The 20,559-nt window shown below is 40.2% G+C and overlaps 2 protein-coding genes across 3 annotated transcripts in view; one reads left to right on the top strand and one right to left on the bottom strand.

Annotated features, from left to right (window-relative positions):
- The window catches only part of map3k19 (mitogen-activated protein kinase kinase kinase 19), a 39,688-nt gene that overhangs the window by 16,550 nt on the left and 2,579 nt on the right, over positions 1-20,559 (bottom strand). The gene's annotated exons all lie outside the window — the stretch shown is intronic.
- The window catches only part of ramp1 (receptor activity modifying protein 1), a 64,033-nt gene continuing 44,328 nt past the window's right edge, over positions 855-20,559 (top strand). For both annotated transcript variants that reach the window (XM_026143666.1, XM_026143664.1), the window contains exon 1: positions 855-1,419. In XM_026143666.1, the coding sequence (XP_025999451.1) occupies positions 1,362-1,419 (58 nt within the window). In that variant the 5' untranslated portion in view covers positions 855-1,361. The remainder of the gene's footprint in view (positions 1,420-20,559) is intronic.

Below are 20,559 nucleotides of genomic sequence, written 5' to 3'. Positions count from 1 at the left end.
GAAGTTTTAATAAATACATGAGTAGGTTTATGTTTCTGCAGCTTCTGAATGTTATATTAATTAATGCTAAAGCTGCAAAGTAAAATCTGTCGCTTCTATTAATTTTATTTCTTTTAAAAAATATTCTTACTTGTACATATAAAAAATTTATAGAAAAAAAAATACTGCAAATTAAACTATGCAACCACCTGAATCTGATAATGGCTATGAAAACAGCTTAAAGTGAAACAGTTTTTATCAGTGGCCTACATCTACACAAGAGGTGCAAATATACAATTATGAAGGAGAAAAAGAAACACTTATTTCACCAACTTTACCTCCTGAGGACTGGAGTTGTGATATTTGATGTAAATCGCTGTGTAACGCTCCATATGAACACTAGATGTCGCTGTTGGACAACTGCTCTGAACCCGTGCCACGCTTGAATCCGTACTCGCTGCACCTGTCCTCATCGCGTCACCACAGGCGGATGCACAGTGAATAGAATATAGTGAAGAGAATATAATTTTGTATAGAATCACAAAACTATACATTTCTTGTTTTTTTGGACTTTAAAGTTTATTGTTGCAGCTTCTTCAGATGGAACTCTGAACTCTGCAGACTCCTCTGTCTTTTAGTCGAGTTTTTATTTGCACCTGTTTATTTTCACGAGTTCTCTTCATAGTTTTTGATCATTTAGGATTTTTTTTTATTATTTGGATATATCGTTTATTGTTTATTTAAAGTAATAGATATATCTTTTACAGACTTCTGGGTTCTCTAATTTAACCAATCAAAGAGTGAGAAAAGAAGTACAGCTCCCTCCCCCTCCCTCCGCTCTTCCAAATCAGCCCCGCTCCCCCTTCCCGCACTGTTTGGGTCTGTCCGGTGTCCCCATCACTAACCGGGACCCATGTCCTCGGGGGGAAGCAGTGAACCCTGACACAGTCGCTCAGCTCCACTGGTTCCATACTGGTGCGTCCCGTTGCGCACGAGAGCGCTTGAACCAAACACCGCACGCTTCCAGTGACGTTTTTCGGATTTCTTCAGACCTGTGGACGGCTTGTTGGAGAGAGAGTTGCAACTTTACGACTCATTATGTTTCACGTCTGGATGACTCGGTGACAGGAGGACTCGGGGGAGTTGAGGTAGCCTACAGCAGGAACAAGGAGCAGCCTCGGCTCTCCCCCGAGCGGTTTGCGCAGGGTGACACAGTGAAGCTTTTATTGGGGCTGATTGACCGTGCGGCCGGATTACATGGGCTTCTTAAACAGCAGTTATTTATGATGCTACCAATTACTCGTTGAGCTCTTGTTAGTTGCCGTTCCCTTCACTTCCTCGCTTCCAAACTTCAGTCAGTGGATCGTTTTGAGAGCGACAGGATGGGCTCGCAAACCTGCACAGCTCTGCAGAAACAGGCGCTCCTGTGGTTCGTTATAGGTGAGTCCCACACACCGTGGTTTAACGGATGCTCTTCTGATTAAGGCACTCGAATATTTCTGGGCTAAACTATAAGTTTTGTTTGAAAAATATCACAAAGAAGATCCTAAAACGGAAAGAAAAAGACGCATCCTGCCAGAACAGTGTAAAAGAAACGGGTTTGGATGCACTTCTGTTGAACTCGCCTTCCAACCCGGTGCCATTCACGCCTTTTACTTACCTCAGACATGTGAAGGAAAATGAGAAGTTTTTGTTTCCTTTCAACATAAAATACGAAATCATGCCAGCGTTTCTCAAACTGCTTTTAATTGTAAGAATAGAATATAAAATATTTCAAACAGTTTTATATCAATTATAGGACGAGTGTTTCTCATAACATGATATGAGATTTATTACTGGACTACTGGAGGCTGAGTGGTGTGTAAACACGATAATCTCTGTTTAAACTAAAGCATAGCAGCGATGTTGGGAAGTGGCATGTTTCAGGATAGATGTGCGCGCTGGAGACTGCAGTTGGCTGAAAACTTTCCTTCTTTTTGAAAACAACCCAGAGAGTGAGACTTTAGTGAGATTAGTGAGAGTGAGGTTTATTAAAGTTTATAAACGGTTTAGATGTGCGGAACTGACTTTGTTTGGGCAGCTTTTCCTTTGTTTGGTTTGTTCTCAAATGATTAATACATTTTTAACATAATAATTTGTAAAAAAATTTTTTTTTATCTCAATAATGCACTGAATAAAAGTGTATTCTCTACACAACAAATCTCACAAGTTATCTTTTTAATTGTGGTGACTGTTTGTTTGGATGCTTATCAACTAAAACCAAGATGAGCTCAGGCAGGACACGACGCTCTGCTCTTTCCTTTAAACACACAACAACACACACATGATATTTGCATAAAACAAAACACTGGCCAACACAGCAGAGAATGCAAAGCTGCAAATCTGACTCGAACACAACAGTGAATCCCACTTTTAGGTGTCACAGCGTGCTCATAACGAAGGAACGACACTGTTCTATTACTGTGTTCCACTCAGTGTATTTCTCTAAACCACTGTGACACCATGTGCCTCTGTAGCGGGCACAATTTATTTTACTTTCTTAATTAAAACCATTGCTTTTGGCTTCCCAACAATGTTTAGGTGGCTGATGGTATCAAATTAACGTGCACGTGAATGGCAGGACCCAAGGTTTCCCTGCAGATGAGATTGTGACAGGATGATCGATGTTATTAATTTCACCTGTCGCCAGGTTTTAATGTTGTGCTTGGTCATCGCGTTTGCAGCTCTTTAAAGTTGTTGGTACAAACCTGTTGCTTGGTGAAGCGGCTCGCTTTGGAAACTTAAATAATCTTAGCAAAGACAGCCACCGAGAGCCTAACCAGAAAACCTCTGGTTAGGCTCTCGGTAAGTGCCACTATGTTTGTCAAAGACGAGATATGCCCATCAAGAGCAAAATAACAATAAGCAGAGTCCTGTTAGAGGCAGAAAGATTATGGGCATCTCATTCTGTATATGGATCACTTTTCCCCCTAACTTCATTCTCCCTCTTTCTCGCTGAGAGCACTCACATGTTCACGGCACTCGTAATTTTAGACTTATCATCAGATTCAGCTGACATAGTCTGAGACATAATGCTAACCACTGAATGCTTCACCCTTAGCTGAACTGTAATATGAAACCTGTCTGCTAACCCTGAACTAAATATTTGACACTGTGGTCGCTGTCCCTTCCTCGGGTGTTTTGAAGCTATGAGCTTGTCAGTGGAAAAAGAAAATGAACATCTGCACAGCTGAAATACGCACTGGAAATATGTGGCAAATGTATGCACGCTCAGACTGTGACAGTCTAACAGCAGCATTCAGGCAAGCTTCCTCTACTCTTTGTCTTTTGTTTCCTGTAACTAATGCTCTGTGTAGGTGTTTTATATTTACAGAAAGAGAAAGTTATGAATCATCACAGTACCGCTGAACTGCCACATTACTGCTCCACAACATTTCTGTCTAAAATGGGAATTTCGAAAGTTTTCCTCCCAAAACTCACTTTTGTTAATATCTAACAGAACACTTGGAAATGGCAAATCAAAACAAACCCTGCTGTGGAACTCGCCACAGTCATTTGTGCCATGACAGAAGCATTTATTTCTTTTAATTTTCCATGCTAGTTTTCTTTCACCAAAGAGTGCAGAATGGATGAAGGGGAAGGAGTCTGTCACTCGTTCAAAAAGGGCCTGGCACATAGAGAGAAGCTTTAATCTTCTCTCTCTGACGTGATCGTCTTTCATCTGACGGCTCAGGATTTGATTTGAATCCTTTCAAACATTTTGCACACAGAAGCAACTCAGTCACAGTGAAATGTGAAATGACAAAAGGTAAACACTTTATAGAATGACTCAGGGGGGAAAACGTCTCTGACAATTTGGCCATATTCACTGAATATTTTATAAACAATCAAAATGGTTGACACAGTTTACACAAACTGAAGTATGAAGCTCAGATTGGATCAAAGAACGCCGCCTGTCAGGTCCCCGTAACCAAGATTGTGGGAGCTGCTCTCATAAATCTGGGTCTCGGGTGAGTTTTTAATCGACTCTTCATCCAAAGTTAAATATAATTATAATAGAGGAGAAGCCAGTTTTAATGAATTTCATTTTGGAGGCTTTATTCAGAATCAACTGGTCTTTCAGATTCATCTTGCTGGCCATTGCAACCGTTTCTCCTGCTGGCCACAGAGCGGTCCCAAGCCGAAGCTGCTATGAGACTTTAGCAGCACGAGTTAGCCAAAAATAATGGCTGTCTCTTTCCGAGCAGTTACTTGTTTACACAGTTTATTGGTGTTATTGTGTCCAGGCAACAAGCATACGTGGGAACGCCAAGGACACACAACATAACAGTCCTGGGAACCATAATAAAGCTTTTTTTTTTCACTAAAATGGTTGTAAAAACAGAGGAAGATAAAATGAAACTGCGACACAGAAGCTGAAATAGATATGAACTCAACACTAATTTATTACCTCGTAAAAATGATGAATGGAACACGACAATTGTTTGTGGTTGGATAACAACTCGCTTAAATCTTGTGGAACATTTGTGGCTCATCATGATTGCTAAACGCTGCGAACAATTTCAAATGTGTGCATCTGCTCTTTGTTTTGATAGTTTGCATATTTTGTTTTTAAATCTGCAAAGACTGTTTAAAAGTGATGCTGGGGATGGACCAGTCCATCTATACCAGGCAGGCAGCGCTAACATATAGACACAGACATCCATTTGCACCTGTGAGCAATTTAGCAATAAATAAATGACACGTTAACTGCAATAACCAGCAATAACCACTGTGCTGCCACATACTGTCCAGTCATTAAGCAAAATTAATAAGATGGATATGCTAATTATGCAATTTTACTGATAGTAATTGATAGTACTGAAAAGCTAGTGGGGTGGCTGTAGCTCAGGAGGTAGAGCAGGTCATCTACTGGAAGGCTGGTGGTTCCATCCCCCCAGCTCTGCATGCCAAATATCCTTGGGCAAGATATTAACCCTAAGTTCTCCAATGCATGCATCCAAGTATGAAAGTTAGTAAGCACTTAAAATCATAAAAAAGTGAATGCGGCATGTTGTATTAAGCGCTTCGAGTACTCTTTCAAGTAGAAAAACGCTCGATAAGAATCAGTCCATTTACCATTGTTTTAAGTATGAATTTGGCCTATAGCAGATGCAGACACTGATATCGTTTCTGTTTGTGTATCACGTTTTTTTATAACTATTTCTTGTCTCGTGCCAAGAAAATAAAGAAATCTTCTTTCTACGCTGACGTGAACAACAGAATCGTCAACAGCTGACATTTCCAAATGCATCGTTGCTTGGCGATTGGCCCATATCGGTCAACAGAGCCAATATTGGCCAATAGCAACGTCCAGCCAAGTTATCAGTCTTCACTTAAACCCGACAGCTGGTATGAAGTGTTTGTGCTGATATGTGCTGCTGTGCGTGATGGTCCGAGCCGCCCTGTCATGTTTTTTTAGAAAGATGAGGCTCTTTCCTGGCAAAACTTCCACATGAGTCATACTTGTTATTTTTTTAAATTGTGCTGTTTTTGAACTTTAACATTTAGCATGCTCGCTGTAACCTGTGGAGTCTGAGATGTGTTTCGTGTTTTATACAGTTTCTCTGAGCTTTGCATGGTCTGACCTTGGTGTCGGTTTGCTGGGACGTCCACTTCTGGGTAGACTGATGACTGTTGTGAATGTTTTCCACTCATGAATAATCTTTCTCACTGCAGGATAACGGACTTCAAATTGTTTGGAAATGGCCTTTTAGCCCTTCCAGATTGATGGGCAGCAACAATTGCTTCTGTAAGGTCATTGCTGATGTGTTTCTTTCTTGGGATTGTGTTTACGCACACCTGAATGCTCCAGACCAGCAAACTACCCAAAACCTCTGATGCTCACACTTGCTGATGATCAACGAATCAAGTGCATGTCAGGAGGAGCACCTGGCTGTACTCACCCTCTTAATTCCTACAGAAGCAGTAAGGGTGCACTTAGTTTTCCACACATATTGGCTCAGTTTTTCCCAAATAAATAAATGACACGGTAACCTCTTACAGAACCAGATGGTTTTTTATTAAGTCCTGATATGAAAATCTTTAGTATTTAAAAAAGATGTAAATTCTTTTGACAAGAAACCATTTTCTTTAGTATGATTTCAGCAAATGTTTATCCCACCACCTGAAGGAGAAAGCAGAATTTTTAGATGATGAAATTCTGCCTTTTTCTTCAGCAGATAAGCAGTTTGCTTCATCAGTGTGGAAAGGTTTATCCGTCCAGTGAGATGTTGTGTTCGGTTGGCTGACATCCACGAGCCCCAGCAGGCACGGATCTTTTTTGATGCAAGAGTGTGAACACAAGGGAACACAAGGGGGTGAGAGACAGAAAGAGCACAAGTTCGACCCGACTGCTCCAGACACCTTTTCAGCAGTCTGTGATGCTGCCACCAGAGACAATAATGATAATATTTCTGTCAGGTTTTCGCCTCGCTCCTCAGCTGAGCTATCAATATCTGGATAGATTGTGCAAAAGCTTTTCTGTCTCCGTTCTGCTTGGACAGGGTGCGTATTTCTAATATGAAGGACTCAAGGGAGCATTTTTAAGAAGCTTCATAGAGCAGCAGATAGCGGGGGAGGCGAGCAAGAGCTCGAATCGCTTTAACGAGACAGAAAGAGATAAGCGAGGTAGGTGTGGCCCGGCTGTGAAAGTTTTAATCGCGCTGATTTAGAATTGTGTCTGTTTTGTAAAGTGTGCGTTTGGTGTGTGTCTGTGTGCATCCTGTGCAACAAGCCCGCCCACTGGACCTCAGCTAATTAGATAGATGGTGAATGAGCCAAAGACAGCCAACAAAAGTAGCCATGCCCTGTTTGATGGAGCTGTTTTTCATACGGTTATCTAATAATCATGCGTAATACTAGATAACTTCCCTCGTGCACTTCTTCATCTGTGTGAGTTCATCTCCTTCTGCGGCTTCTCTATTTATAAGGAAAGTTAAGATATCCTCTTTCTGATTAAATAACTCTGCCTCACGCTTCAGTGGGATGTCTTCAAGCGAGCAAAGCTCACAATTAGGGCTGGGCCATATCATACTGTTCACGGTAATACCGGTATAATGTTCGGCAACGACAAGAAAATGAAATATCGCGATAGAATATGGGTAAAACGCGCATGCACAGTGCCTTTGTTTTCATATGCACATGGTGGAAAAAGCATGGCGGCGACGCAGAATGAGAAGGACGAAAGCGGATCGTTGAATGAAAAAGATGAACCAGAATTGGTTTGTAAAAATGTTGCAACTTCAGTTTTGTGGAACTGGTTTAGCTTTCGTCCGTCAGATACAAAACAAAGCACTATTTTTGGTAGAGCATACTAGCAGGCCGTCGTTATTACCGTGTTTTTTGGAAAAATCGTCAGTGCCCCTTATAATCCCGTGTGCCTTATGTATGAATTCTGGTTGTGTTTACTGACCTCGAAACGATTTTATGTGCACGGCGCTGGAAAATCTGTCAAATGTTTTAGTATGACTTTGCTAAGCTACGAAGCCGCACCGCTTGATGGATTGTCGGAGCTTTACGGCTATCGTAGGCAGGAGCCTCGCGGAGTGATACGTACTGTGCTTCAACATAATGTTACTGTATTGTGTGTGTATAACCTCTTTTTAAGTTTTGTGGATATTATACATGGTTATGCTGAGGATATGTCGGCCACTTTCCACTGGAAATGCCTTTTGGTTAAACTGTCAGCGAGGAATTTGCATTTGCACTGTTACATTTTTATATAACTTTAATGCACATAAAAAACAGCTGCTTGTTTAAGTGAAAATACATTGATGGGTTTTCTTTGCACTAATAAAGTTGTGGAGTTGTAAAGTGTTTTGTCTAGTGTCAATTATATCGTCAGTTATATCATTATCGCAAATTTTCAAATGTATATCGTGATAAATATTTTTGGTCATATCGCCCTGCTCTACTCACAATGGGAAACACAGATAATAGCCCAAGGCCCCTCTTATGCACTCCATATGAGTGTTTCCAGTATTTAGCTTTTCAAATCTCCTTGTAGTACAGAAAGCTGCAGCAAAAGCAGTTTACTGTACCAGAGTCAATATGTGCTAACCCATGGAAGGCCTATTTTTAACTTTTCTTTCGAGAGCCCATTTAACACTCGTTTGAGAGGATTAGTGAGCCTAAAGGCTCTGCCATAATTGGCGAGCAGTAGGAACAGATCCGTGTTTGCCTACAGTTTTTACGAGAGGGGATCTGAAGAGGTGCAAAGTGTCACTAACGATCAGATCTTCTTAATTAGCTATAGGATCGGTGGTTATGCAAGAGAGCAGCCATCTTTCTGGTCGGGGGTGCTTTTCTAATGAATAGGCTGCCTGTTTGTGTTTGTGTGTATGTGAGCGAGCATTCACAGTCCATTTAATTCAGTTGTTGAACCCACTCTCCAAACCGAATGCTGGTATCGATTCTGTTTTCCATTTCCATAAAGCTGGCCGATGACACGCAGTGATGAATGATTTTTGAAAGTTCAGGTGTTGGCATTTCTGTCTGATTATTCTTTTGCTATAGCAAAATATAGCTGAGGTCAGAACTGTAGAAGGTAAAAGAAGGCCAATTTCAACAGTACGTGTCAGTTTTTCTACATGATAAAAAAAATGCTGCTGTGGTAAATAAATGAAATCTGTCAGAATGAAGAAATTAATGGGTAGAATTACAGGAAAGGTTCTGGCAGCTAATTGGCCAGATTTCTCTATATCCTGTACCGTTGACCCATTGTGGGAAAAAAAGGAGACTTTTCTGTCATTTAACTATTTATCTGTTACTTTCGTGTAGTATGAATGGCCATAGAGAAGATCTTAATCAGTAGAAGAAGATGTAAAACATATAAAAATACCTTTAAATCCCCAAATCTATGTCCGCCTTCACATTTTCCAAAACCATCCAGTGGGCTGGACTGGAGTCTTTGCAATCACCCGTTGTGAGGGATAAATGAGTATTCGCTGAGCAGTTGCAAAAAGCTGAGGGGGTTGATGGTCAAAGCTCCAGATGGGTCGATAAGTGACCCACCTTTCACAAGGGAAAACATGTTGCCCTACTGGCTGTCAAAAACCTTGCAATTGTTTTGGTTACTATTTCTGTGGTCGCCAACTGAGTGGAAGTGAGGACTGTACCAACCGTGGAAATCTGTTAGCAACCAAAGGAGGTTTTTGGTGCACCACTTTCTCTGCAGTCGACCTCCAGGAGCCACTGCAGGCTAGCCTGAGAATACACATTTAGTTTGTGTCGTTATCCAATACAGTGGACAAACTTTGGGCAACGTGTGCAGGACATCATGAATCATGTGCATGTCAGTGCGTGTGTAGAAATCGCTGTGGTCAGGAAAAATATGCTGTTGTGAGCTCTTGGCAGACAACATTATTATATCATATTATCCACAAATAATGTGGTTTTAGCTGGTTTATTAGACAACAATGAGGTTTCTGTACATCTGACACAAATCAACATCCGCATTCATTTAGAGTTAGATGTCTGCAAATTATTATAAAATGAACATATTTATAATTTCAAGCCAATTTTAGTCAACATTTATTCATTACTGTTGAAAAGTGAACAAGAAGAGTTTTTGGAGCATTGCATTAGATTACTTTGATTTCTCAAACTAACATTTATATTTTTAATCAAGTTTCATTTACAAGGCTTAATTGCATTTGGTTTTGTAGACTAAAATCTGTGTTGAGAAGCGTCATAGGGGTTTGAGTGTGTCGCTGACAGACGATCCATTATGAAAAAGAATCAGAAAGTGTGAACATAACTCCTCTTCCTCTTCTAGTCCTCGAACTAAGAAACAGAGAGCAGGTTTCACTGCCCATTTGTCTGGCCCAACACTCTCATATATTACATTTAACCTCACAGAGCAGTGACATAGTAAGCCTGTCGCAGCGGCTCACTCAGCCAGTGAATCAGGCTGCAGCTTTCTTTTGAAGATTTTTTTCCCTCTGCGGCATTTCTGCTTCACATGACGATACGTCAAAGTGGTCATGTGCAGGATCCAAGCCCACGGCATCAAGCGCCTGAGACGTAGCAGTCATGTAATGCCACCAACAAGCCTGAAAGCTATTTCTCCAAACATTTATCCTACCAGGCTGGTCAAATAGTAACACATTGGTATTTATAGTAATGACCTGAGGTAGAAGTGGCTGAGTGATGGGACACGCAGTGCATGCTTTTTGTGCTCAGGAGCTCTCTTACAGGAAAACTGCTGAGCTGCTGGCACATTTTATGGTTTCTGGGGTTAAGAAGCTCTACTAAAATCTTCTGCTGGACTTCACTCACACAGAATTATCTTTTACCATGGATTCCAACTTTGTTTGACAGTCCTCTGACTCTTTCTGTGGTCTATGTTGAAATACACGTTTGATTTGGACATTCTTGTGTGACCAGAATGAATCACAACAACTTTAATTATCCGCTTAAATTTCCCAATACACAGTGCTTTTGTTTATCCCAGCATTCATGTGAGGCTGAAGACAATTCCATCGGCAAATAAGCAAACTTGAACTCACAAAGCTGAGACGGTGGACATGAGAAAATCGTGTCTATGCACTTTAGTCTGTCAGTTTGGACAGCTGTAAAAAAAACATCTGTAGGATCTTAAAATTGTTCAATACAGGACAGATGTGCTTGAACACTACAAGCACCTCTGGTAGCTGTGAAGCTTTTTCTGAGGCTCCAGATCACTGACAGATGGCTCATCAGATACAGAACCAGTCAGAGACACGCTGCTCGGTCCTTCCTGAATGATCCTACGACCCCCTGATCTAAATCCATAACTCTTTTGTCTTATCACTGCTGAGGATTAGTTTGCTGCTAATGTTACAACTTTATCTCACATGGCAGAGTACATATAGAACTTACTTTCAGTATTTTCTTATTTTCAGTCCAGATAATGTTTTTATTTTTAATAAGGGTGCTATATAAAACTGTTTTATCAAACGTCAGAGTTTTCAGTAGTTCATGAACAATAGGATCCAGTCAGTGCTGCGTGCCTGTGATGATGGTATTAGGAACATCATAATGAGCCAAAAGCAGAAATAAAAAACATCTGAAAGCAAGAGTTTAGGGCAGCCTGAAGACGGCTTACTATTATTGAAAGTTTTTCCCCCTGGGATTAATAATTTATTCTAATTCTAATTCTTACTGACTCTCAGGGAAACTCGCACATGTAGTGGATTTATTTGAAACTTTACCCATTTTTAATATGAGCTATTAAATGTGAATACATTTAACTGTGTGTTCACTCACTGACCACTGATCGAATTAGCCAATCACATGGCAGCAACCCAGTTCCTTTCGTCATGTAGACGTGGTCAAGACTAACAGAGCATCTGAATAAATAAACAAAGGTGATTTAAGTGACTTTGAACTGGATGGCTGTTAGTCCCAGACTAACTGGTCTATTTTAAAAGCTGGGATTTTCCCACACAGCCATCTGTAGCGTTTACAGAGGATCATCCATGAAAGACAAGATATCCAGTGAGTGGCATTTCTGTGGGTGAAAATATCCTGTTGATGCCAGAAGTTGGAGGAGAAAAGCCAGACAGCTCCGGGCTGATAGGAGGGCAACAGTAACGCTCTGAACACACAACCTGGCAAACCTTGAAGCAGATGAGCTAGAGCAGCAGAAGACCAGACTGGATGTGGATGTGCCACTGACATCGAAATCATGTCATGTCAGTAAAGACCAAAGATAATAAGGAAAAAACATAATCTCCTTTACTTTCTAAGAAATGATTTTTGAAAACACAGTACACTGATCTGTGTCAGTGAAATGCATATTTTGCCTAGCTAGCTAGCTCCTGTGTTCACTGAGATATTCAACATCTCTTTATCTCAGTCGGTGATCCCCACATGCTTCAAAGAGTCCATCATTGTTCCTGTCCCGAAGAAACCCCACCCTGCTTCTCTCAATGACTATCGCCCTGTAGCCCTCACCTCAGTAGTGATGAAGTGCTTTGAACGCCTGGTCAGAGACTTCATCATTTCTTCACTACCAGACACACTGGACCCACTACAGTTCGCTTACCGTCCAAATCGTTCCACAGACGATGCCATCTCTCATCTCCTCCACACATTACTCACTCACTTGGACACTAGAAGGGGGAATTATGTTAAAATGCTCTTCATAGACTACAGCTCTGCATTTAATACCATAATTCCCTCCACACTCACCACCAAGCTGGAGCATCTGGGACTCAGCTCATCTATGTGTCAGTGGATCTCCAACTTCCTAACTGGCAGACCACAGGCAGTAAGGATGGGCGGACATGTCTCAGCCTCCACCACTCTCAGCACTGGAGCCCCCCAGGGGTGTGTTCTGAGCCCCCTGCTGTACTCTTTGTACACATATGACTGTGTGGCCACTACCAGCTCCACCACCATCATCAAGTTTGCTGACGACACCGTCGTGGTGGGCCTGATCTCTGATAACAACGAGACGGCCTACCTGAAGGAGATTAGGAATCTGGAGAACTGGTGCCAGAGGAACAACCTCCTTCTAAACGTCAGTAAGACAAAGGAGCTGATAGTGGACTTCAGCACTAAGCAGGAGAGGAACTACCAGACCCACGTCATCAACGAGTGCCCAGTGGAGAGAGTGGACAGCTTCAAATACCTCGGAGTTCACATCACGCAGGACCTGTCATGGTCCTGTCACATCAACACCGTGGTGAAAAAGGCCCGACAGCGTCTCTACCACCTCAGACGCTTGAGAGACTTCCAACTGCCCTCCAAGGTGCTCAGGAACTTTTACTCGTGCACCATAGAGAGCATCCTGGCGGGAAACATCTTAACCTGGTTCGGGAACAGCACCATGCAGGACAGACGAGCTCTACAGAGGGTTGTGCGGTCAGCTGAGCGCACCATCCGCTTCGAGCTCCCTGACCTGCACTCAATCTACAGCAGGCGGTGCTGGACCAAGGCCAGGAAGATCGTGAAGGACCTCAGCCATCCCAACAACAGACTGTTCTCTCTGCTGAGGTCAGGAAAGCGATTCCGCTCCCTGAAGACCAACACAGAGAGACTTAGGAGGAGCTTCTTCCCGCAGGCGATACGGTCTCTCAATCACACCACCACACAGTACTGACCCACACATACAGTTCTTACACACACTGGACATTCTGGACTTTGTTTTTGCACAACACTGGTCACTATATTCTTCATTTCCAGTTAATACCTGTTAGGGCTGCTCGATTATGGCAAAAATGATAATCACGATTATTTTCACTGAAATTGAGATCACGATTATTTGACGATATTTATTTAACCCTTTAAGACCTACCATAGAACCAAGTCCACCAGAGCTTATATTATTTTTTTACATGCTGTAGTGCCATTTGTGGGAGCATTTCAAGTTGCTATACATCAATACAACTGTTATAGCCCATATTTTAATAATATGTATGCATTAAGTCCATAGTAATTACATAAATTGCAAAAAAGTGCAATAAACTACAAAAAAAATTGAAAATCGCTTTTGTTTTGTTTACATATATTTCTACTTGGAGAAATTTAAGAGGTTTATCCCTCAAAACTTTAAATACAATAAAGTTGCAAAAAAATAGTTTCCCACCACAGGAAATTTATTTTGAGTGTCTTCATAGTTTTATTTTGGAGATACAGCAATTTTTATATACTGCAGGAAAAACAAAAAACAATCCTATGATGCAAATTTGCAAAGAAAACAGCATGTGCATCATTTCACTGTGGGAAGTGTTACGAACAGCTGATAGGAACGGCAAAGCGTGTTTCTGGAATATTATGTTTTTGTTCCTGCAAGCACTTTTTATGCAATTTTTGCAAAGCTATATGTGGAACGAAACCGTGACCGAGGACAAGCTGATGGCATCAGATGTAAGTACAACTCCTCCGGTTTCATATGCAAAACAAATTATTGCCCTAGCTTACACGGTTCAGGTTCTACAGGGATTTAACAATAGTTACGCAAAACGGAGCTTACTGCTCTGACCGGCTTTAAAGGGTTAACAATGACTTTAAAAAATAATATAAAATAGTGTGCAACACCACTGAAGTTTTTTTTTTAAACTCTCTTTTCAACCAACGGCAGTCACTCTCCAAATAACTTCTGCTTAGCTTTCCGAGCTTCCCTCGGGTCCTCTTAATCAGCGGTCTCCACCCTTTTTTGCGCCACGGACGGTTTATGCCCGACAATATTTTCACAGACGGCCTTTAAGGTGTCGCGGATAAATGAGGGAGGGGCTAATAATCGGCTCAGTCATTTTTAATGATCGTTGAAAGCCCAGATCGTAATCGTGATTAAAATTCGATTAATTGAGCAGCCCTAATACTTGTACAGCTGCTGTTATTGTGTATATATTTATTTAGATTTAGATTTCTTCATACATTCTTATATAGTTCTATATTGTGTATTGTGTATTTTGTTGTACAGTTATTTTATTTTCAACTTTAATTTATATATTTTATCTTATTCTTCCCAGTTAAATTTACCCTTCATTCTAATTTGTGTTGTACAGTTATTTCATTTTTAACCTTAATTTATATTTTATTCCTTCCTAGTTAAATTTACCCTTTTTAATTTTTCATATTTATTTCCTATCTTATTCATAGCCTTTTCCTTTTTTGTTTTCTTTAGGTCACGAGCAGTTGTCCAAGCATTTCACTACATATCGTACTGTGTATGACTGTGTACGTGACAAATAAAATTTGAATTTGATACTTTTTTTAAGTAATGTGGTAATCTTGATGCTGTATGTTTATTGCATTTATATTTTGTACATTTTTACAGTGCAGGTGCACATACATGTATAGAAAAGGTAGGTTTGCATTTGCTGAGAAGAGCTTTGCTGGCCAGTCTTCCTCCACCTTAATAGGCTTTAAATAATACATGTAGCATTTCGGGGTGAGGATTTCTGGTGGCGTTTGGTTTCCGCACAGATCGTTTGATCTGTGACCTTTAATTCCTCAGTTCTGTTTGTGACAATGGCTTCAGATTTCCCAGCCTTGCAGTGTTGCAGTTAACGCTGCGGATTAGATTTTTACAGCCATTTCATCCATGAAAATCCTCTCTCATAGGTCAAAATGTAAAATAACCCACGTTAGAAATTTACGTCGGGTTTTCCGTAAAGGTTGCAACTGGGAAAAAAAACTCTATTAAGGTTGAATTACACGCTGGAGCTCAAATGAATCGCCTTCCATGAGCCCTTTTTAAACTGTTTCCCTCTTTAGTGTTTGTGATGCATAACTCACCGATTTACTGAAGGGGATTTAATGTCAAATTGAGCGAGTCAGGGCAGAAAATCCCAAATTGGACCAAATGAGAGCAACGTGTTTTGCACATTTTGGAATTTGGACATGTAATTGCAGCTAATTTGCCTGTCATGCAATGGAATTAAACATGAAAGTAAATCAAGATGCAGAAATATCCTTACGCCACTGTAACGGTTACACAGTGTTGAAATGAATATTGATTATATATGGGAGACATTTATGCTTTACTTCACACAAGACCACATCAACCAGCTATAGTAATAAAAAGCCAAATCCAGAGGGTGTAAATTTCTTCTCTGTGAGTGATCAAGTCAAGGCAGATCTAAGCCGCAGTTTCAATAAAACCAGCATCCCTTCGGACGAGGTGAGATGAGTTTAATCTCACGCCACGCTGTAGCTCTGCGGCTGCTGGTAAATCTGGACAAATAGCCCGCTGCTCCACAGTGATCACCTGATTTAACAGCTCATCTGTTCTGCGATCCCCCTGCTTCATATATCATTTTTACTTCAGGTAACAGAGGTACAACATTACCTTCATCATCCTTCACCTTTAGTTCATTAGAGTCATTCAGAGTTTGCCATATGGAAATGAGCTTAATTGATAAAAGCACTCACCCCATCCTCTTAGTGATTTTAGAGAAAGGTTCTCACAAAACTGTAAACAAAAATATCAATAAAGCTAATTTCTTTTTATATAATGAGACTTAAAAACAAAATTAGACGATGTTTACTCATCCTCTAAAGCAATCAGTCCTAGGTGTTCTGCAGTGAGATGAATGAAAAATGGCAGAGAGAATTGAATGTGCACATTTCACACAATAAATACAGTGAAGCACAAACTAACGGTGCTTTTCTCTCTCAGGTAAAACTCCACCAAAGATGCTGGAACTGGTTTCACACCTTGCTTTTTTGTTTGTTTCTTTGTGAAAGACATACACAGAGACATGCATACATAGCTCAGATTTTGTTTGGCATAATTTTGTACTTCTGGGGAACATGAAAGTGATTGCTTTGACATTAATCATGAAGACATGAGTGCAACAACACACCCACTGCTGTGAAAATGGAGAACATCTTTGGATAAATCCAACACCGGGGAAAAAATAGCATTAAGATACGATGCAATTTTTCACCGCAGGGGGAAAAATGCATGAAGCTGTCTTCTTTCTTACCTCTCCACATTTGTCTGTTGTATAGTTGTTCATGACGGGTGTGTGTGCACTTATGGATTTGTGTGCGTGTTTGTTTACGCCTGTCTTGGATATACATCTGCGCATTTGCAAAGCAGCAACCCAGTTTTAACTGTTACGCCTCAGCAGCTAATGAGCATCACTCAGGCGCCGCTAGTAAACGAAGCGTGTCCGAGTGTGCATGCGTGTCTTTGTGTGTCTGCGGTTGTGTTGTGTTGTCTTGCAACATGGAGCCAATATTTCAGCACCTTGGTATGAGCTGCAGTAGGTGCCACATGCACACACGTGTTAGCTCATGCTGTCATGCTTGACACCCACAAACCCACAAAACTCAAAAGGATCAGCGTCCACCTCGCGTACGTGTGAACACGTTCGTGTATTAGACTAGAATAGAATAGTCCTTTAATTGTCCCACAAGGGGAAATTTGGGTGTAACAGCAGCAAGAAAGACACATATACAAACAAACAGTACACAAGACAAAGAACAGAAACATACACAATTTTTACATATTTACCCATGCTCTCCCTTATAACAGAGCAGCGCCCTGAAGCAAAACACTCAGTGCTCAGTTGTGTTAATGTGCCAACAGGTCGTTGTGCATCTACAGCGTATTTAAGGAAGTAACATGAGTGGGATAAAGAAACTATACCAGTCTCGTGGCTTTGGAGAAAATCAGTGAGCTGTCAGCTTTAACAGCCTTTGAATGCTTATAAGTACAATGAAGATATTAAAAACGAGTTCTCCCCCTTAAAAACAGGAAATGCTTATGTTATGATGTGTTTCCTACTACCTCAGAGAGAGAGCCGTATGTTGACTGGAATTATATTACCATGTGCCAAGTGATAGATGCTGCTGGTGGAACTGGATGTGTCTTCCCATTAAACTATAAACATTAAGACTCTCGGGAAGCGTGTGTAAGTTATTCTCATAAAAATTTACACCGATCATAAAATATCTTAAAGTACTGCACCTCTCAAATTTATTCAGCGCCAACATCCTGACATAAACTGTTACATGGTGCAACAACATGAATACATTCATAAGTGTGGAATCGAACAGCGGCGTGCAAACACACATTATACGGTACATATCCTATCAGACAAAAGTAAGATAAGATAAGATAAGATAGAACTTTATTAATCCCTCGGGTGTGTTCCTCTGGGAAATTCGACTTCCAAAAAAAGCACAGCAACGACCGAAGTAGCTCTGCCTGAGACCGTTGCACATATCCAAAAGGAAATAATGCCAGTTTCCTGCTTATGGTTTAGATGTTAACACTTAACAAAAGTACAGCGCTGCGCAGACGCCCGTCATTTCTTTAAACTTTGCTGGGAAAATGGGAAATGGGTAGAAGCGATTTACTGAAACGTGCATGGAAATACAGTTTACAAGTTACAATTTTAAGGAGCTTGAACGTGAATATTTGCTACGACCGCCTTCATTCTTCAGCACAGCCTGAACTCTCTTTGGCAGCTTTCTCATAATTTCTCTAAGTATTCTTCAGGAATAATTCTCCAGGCTTTTTCAAGGACACTCAGAGCTCGTCCTTGGATTTTAGCTGCCTTTTGTTCCGTTTTCTGCCACTGATCACTTGCAAGGACATGACTGAAAACAAGGTAAAAAGCAGCTAATGTCCAAAGAAGACCTTCAGAAAGCCTGAGAGTTGTTGCTCGAGAATATATAGTTTTTAAATTAGAAGAAAGTCTGGCTCCTTGGAAACAAACTAGAAAGAAATGATGGGTGGCTCAAGATTTTTGCACAGTTTCATACTGTATTTTCAGTTCTTGATGCATTTCATCAAAGACTTTTGCGTTAACTCAGTAGAAACTTAAACAAATGTGTTACATCAGAATAACTTATTTGTGACTGGATGTCATTAAGTGGCCATTGCGTAAAATTAGGCTCTTCTCTCTGCTGTTGTTTTTCCTCAGTTAATGTTTCACCAAAGATTTCCTAATAGACTACTGATACCTTAGAGCAGCTTCACTGAACCACCTATACGTTTAATCTGTCGCTGTGCAGAAAAGGATCTTTGCATGCTCTGCGTAAACACAGGAACAATCAAATTAATGAAATTAAGGAAAGCTAGCATGCACACACTTTACCACCAAAGCTCTCATCTTAATTTTAGATGATTAGTTTTGTGAAGTGAGTCTGCTGACACTTAATGCTCAATATGCTTCCTGTTCTGGATGCACTGTATGTATATGGATGAAATTTGATCCCAGGCTTTTGCATTAACTTAATATTAAACTGGTAATAGGTATTCCTGTTACCGCTTATTTGTGACTGGATCGAATGTCTCATATACACCCTCTTTTTTTTCTTTTACCGTTCGTTGATAGTGTTAGAACAGAAAGAGTAAGCTTTGTATTTATAATGCGAGCTCTGAACTCGTGTCAGCTTTGCTTCGTTCTTTAGTTTGACCAAACGGCTTCCTTGGCCTTGTGCTCAGCTGCGTTGGTGCTGTTTGGTGCCACATCGTCAGCTATTTGACTCTGAATTTAATATTTAACTCACCTAAGTTTGGTAGAATTTCCTGAAGTGTGTTTTTAAGAAGACTACAGCTCTCAGTGTCTGCAGTGTAGGTGGCAGGTAAAGTGATGAGAGCAAATTGTAAATTGGTCCAGTGTAATAAAAACTGAGGTGAAGGTCGTGTTACGAAGACTTCAACCATATGGTTTGCAACAGCAGTTGTCTTATCACAGACTTTTATTACTCTGCTTTATAAATCATTAGATTAAAAGCTCACAGAGGCCACAAATTATAAGAACACTTACTTGTTTTTTTTTTTAGTAAGCAAAGGTTAAGAGTTAAGTCTTTCTTATCACAACAGTGTCCAGCTGAACACTGAAACAGTTGGAGCTAATGTTTCCTCCTGGCAATAAACAAAATAGAAATAAAGAAATAAAATGTACCAAGTACTTCTGCTCTCCAAAAAAATATTTACAAATGTATGTGAACCTTTTATGAGTCATTATTAAGTGATGATTAAAATAATTCACTGGGCATTGCTTCTGACTGTTTTATTGGAAAGACTACATTCAAACAGCACTAACAGTATTCTCTTGATTTTTAACTAAGAGTAATTAAATCTCACTACCCATATGGAAAAGATACATATCAATCTTATAAAGTTTGTATCTATCTTGTGTGAAACTTGTATGAAAAGCATACAAGAGTTAAAACAGATATAAGATCCCTTGAAAAATTATATAAATGAAACTTGTATGTTTTGGATACTTACTAAAACAATCTATGACAGTAATGAGAAAGTGGCCCCTTTCATGAGTAAATCATGTAAGTTTTTACTATTTCTTTTCCATATGGGTAGCTTTGCTTACTTTGGTATTATACATTATATCCATGAAAACCTTGAACAAAATTTTTATGGTCCCCACAAACAGGATGAATGCTTTAAGGGGAATAAAACGTTTGATTACACAGCACATGGACATTCAACAGTTAACAGTTAAAAACCATTAAATCCTGTTTTTCATTATTATTTTTTACTTTTTGCTCACAGTGAAAGCATTTTTCATTTTACAGATTTTTTCTTCACATCGCAGCAGGAGTTTTTGTATTTGATAGCTCTGCATATTAATCTATGGAGAGTCCAGACTATCAGCTCTTCCTGCAGGGAGTTCATTTTTCAGAATTTGAAAATAAAGTGCGAGGATATTATTTTCCCTCTTTTACTGTCCTTTGGTGGTACTAAACCAGAGCTCAGGTAATAAAAACAGGGGGAAACCCAAGAGCTACATCTGAGACTTTACAAGCCTCAGTTATCATTTTAAATGTTAAAGTTCGTGACAGCACAATAAGAAGAAGACAGTCGGGGAACGTCAGTGAGTTCCTCTTGACCTCTGACTCATAAATAGCTCCACATAACACTTCAGGTTTTGTGTGTCAGATTTTTAAATCAGTCTTAAAAATCTTATATTGGTTGGGCCCTTGAAACTCTAAAATTTAAGCCAGTGTACTTTTTCACATCACTTTATAACATTAACGTGAAATGTTCTTGCAATTTTTTTCTACATGAAGGATTCAAATTGTGAGCGAGCGTATTTAGACTGAAACTCTTTTCCAAACCTGTTC

The sequence above is a fragment of the Astatotilapia calliptera genome, chromosome 16 (assembly GCF_900246225.1).
Source record: "Astatotilapia calliptera chromosome 16, fAstCal1.2, whole genome shotgun sequence".
Lineage (NCBI taxonomy): Eukaryota > Metazoa > Chordata > Actinopteri > Cichliformes > Cichlidae > Astatotilapia > Astatotilapia calliptera.
Note: the sequence above shows the minus strand (reverse complement) of the source record. Positions and strands in the feature narration are given on the sequence as shown.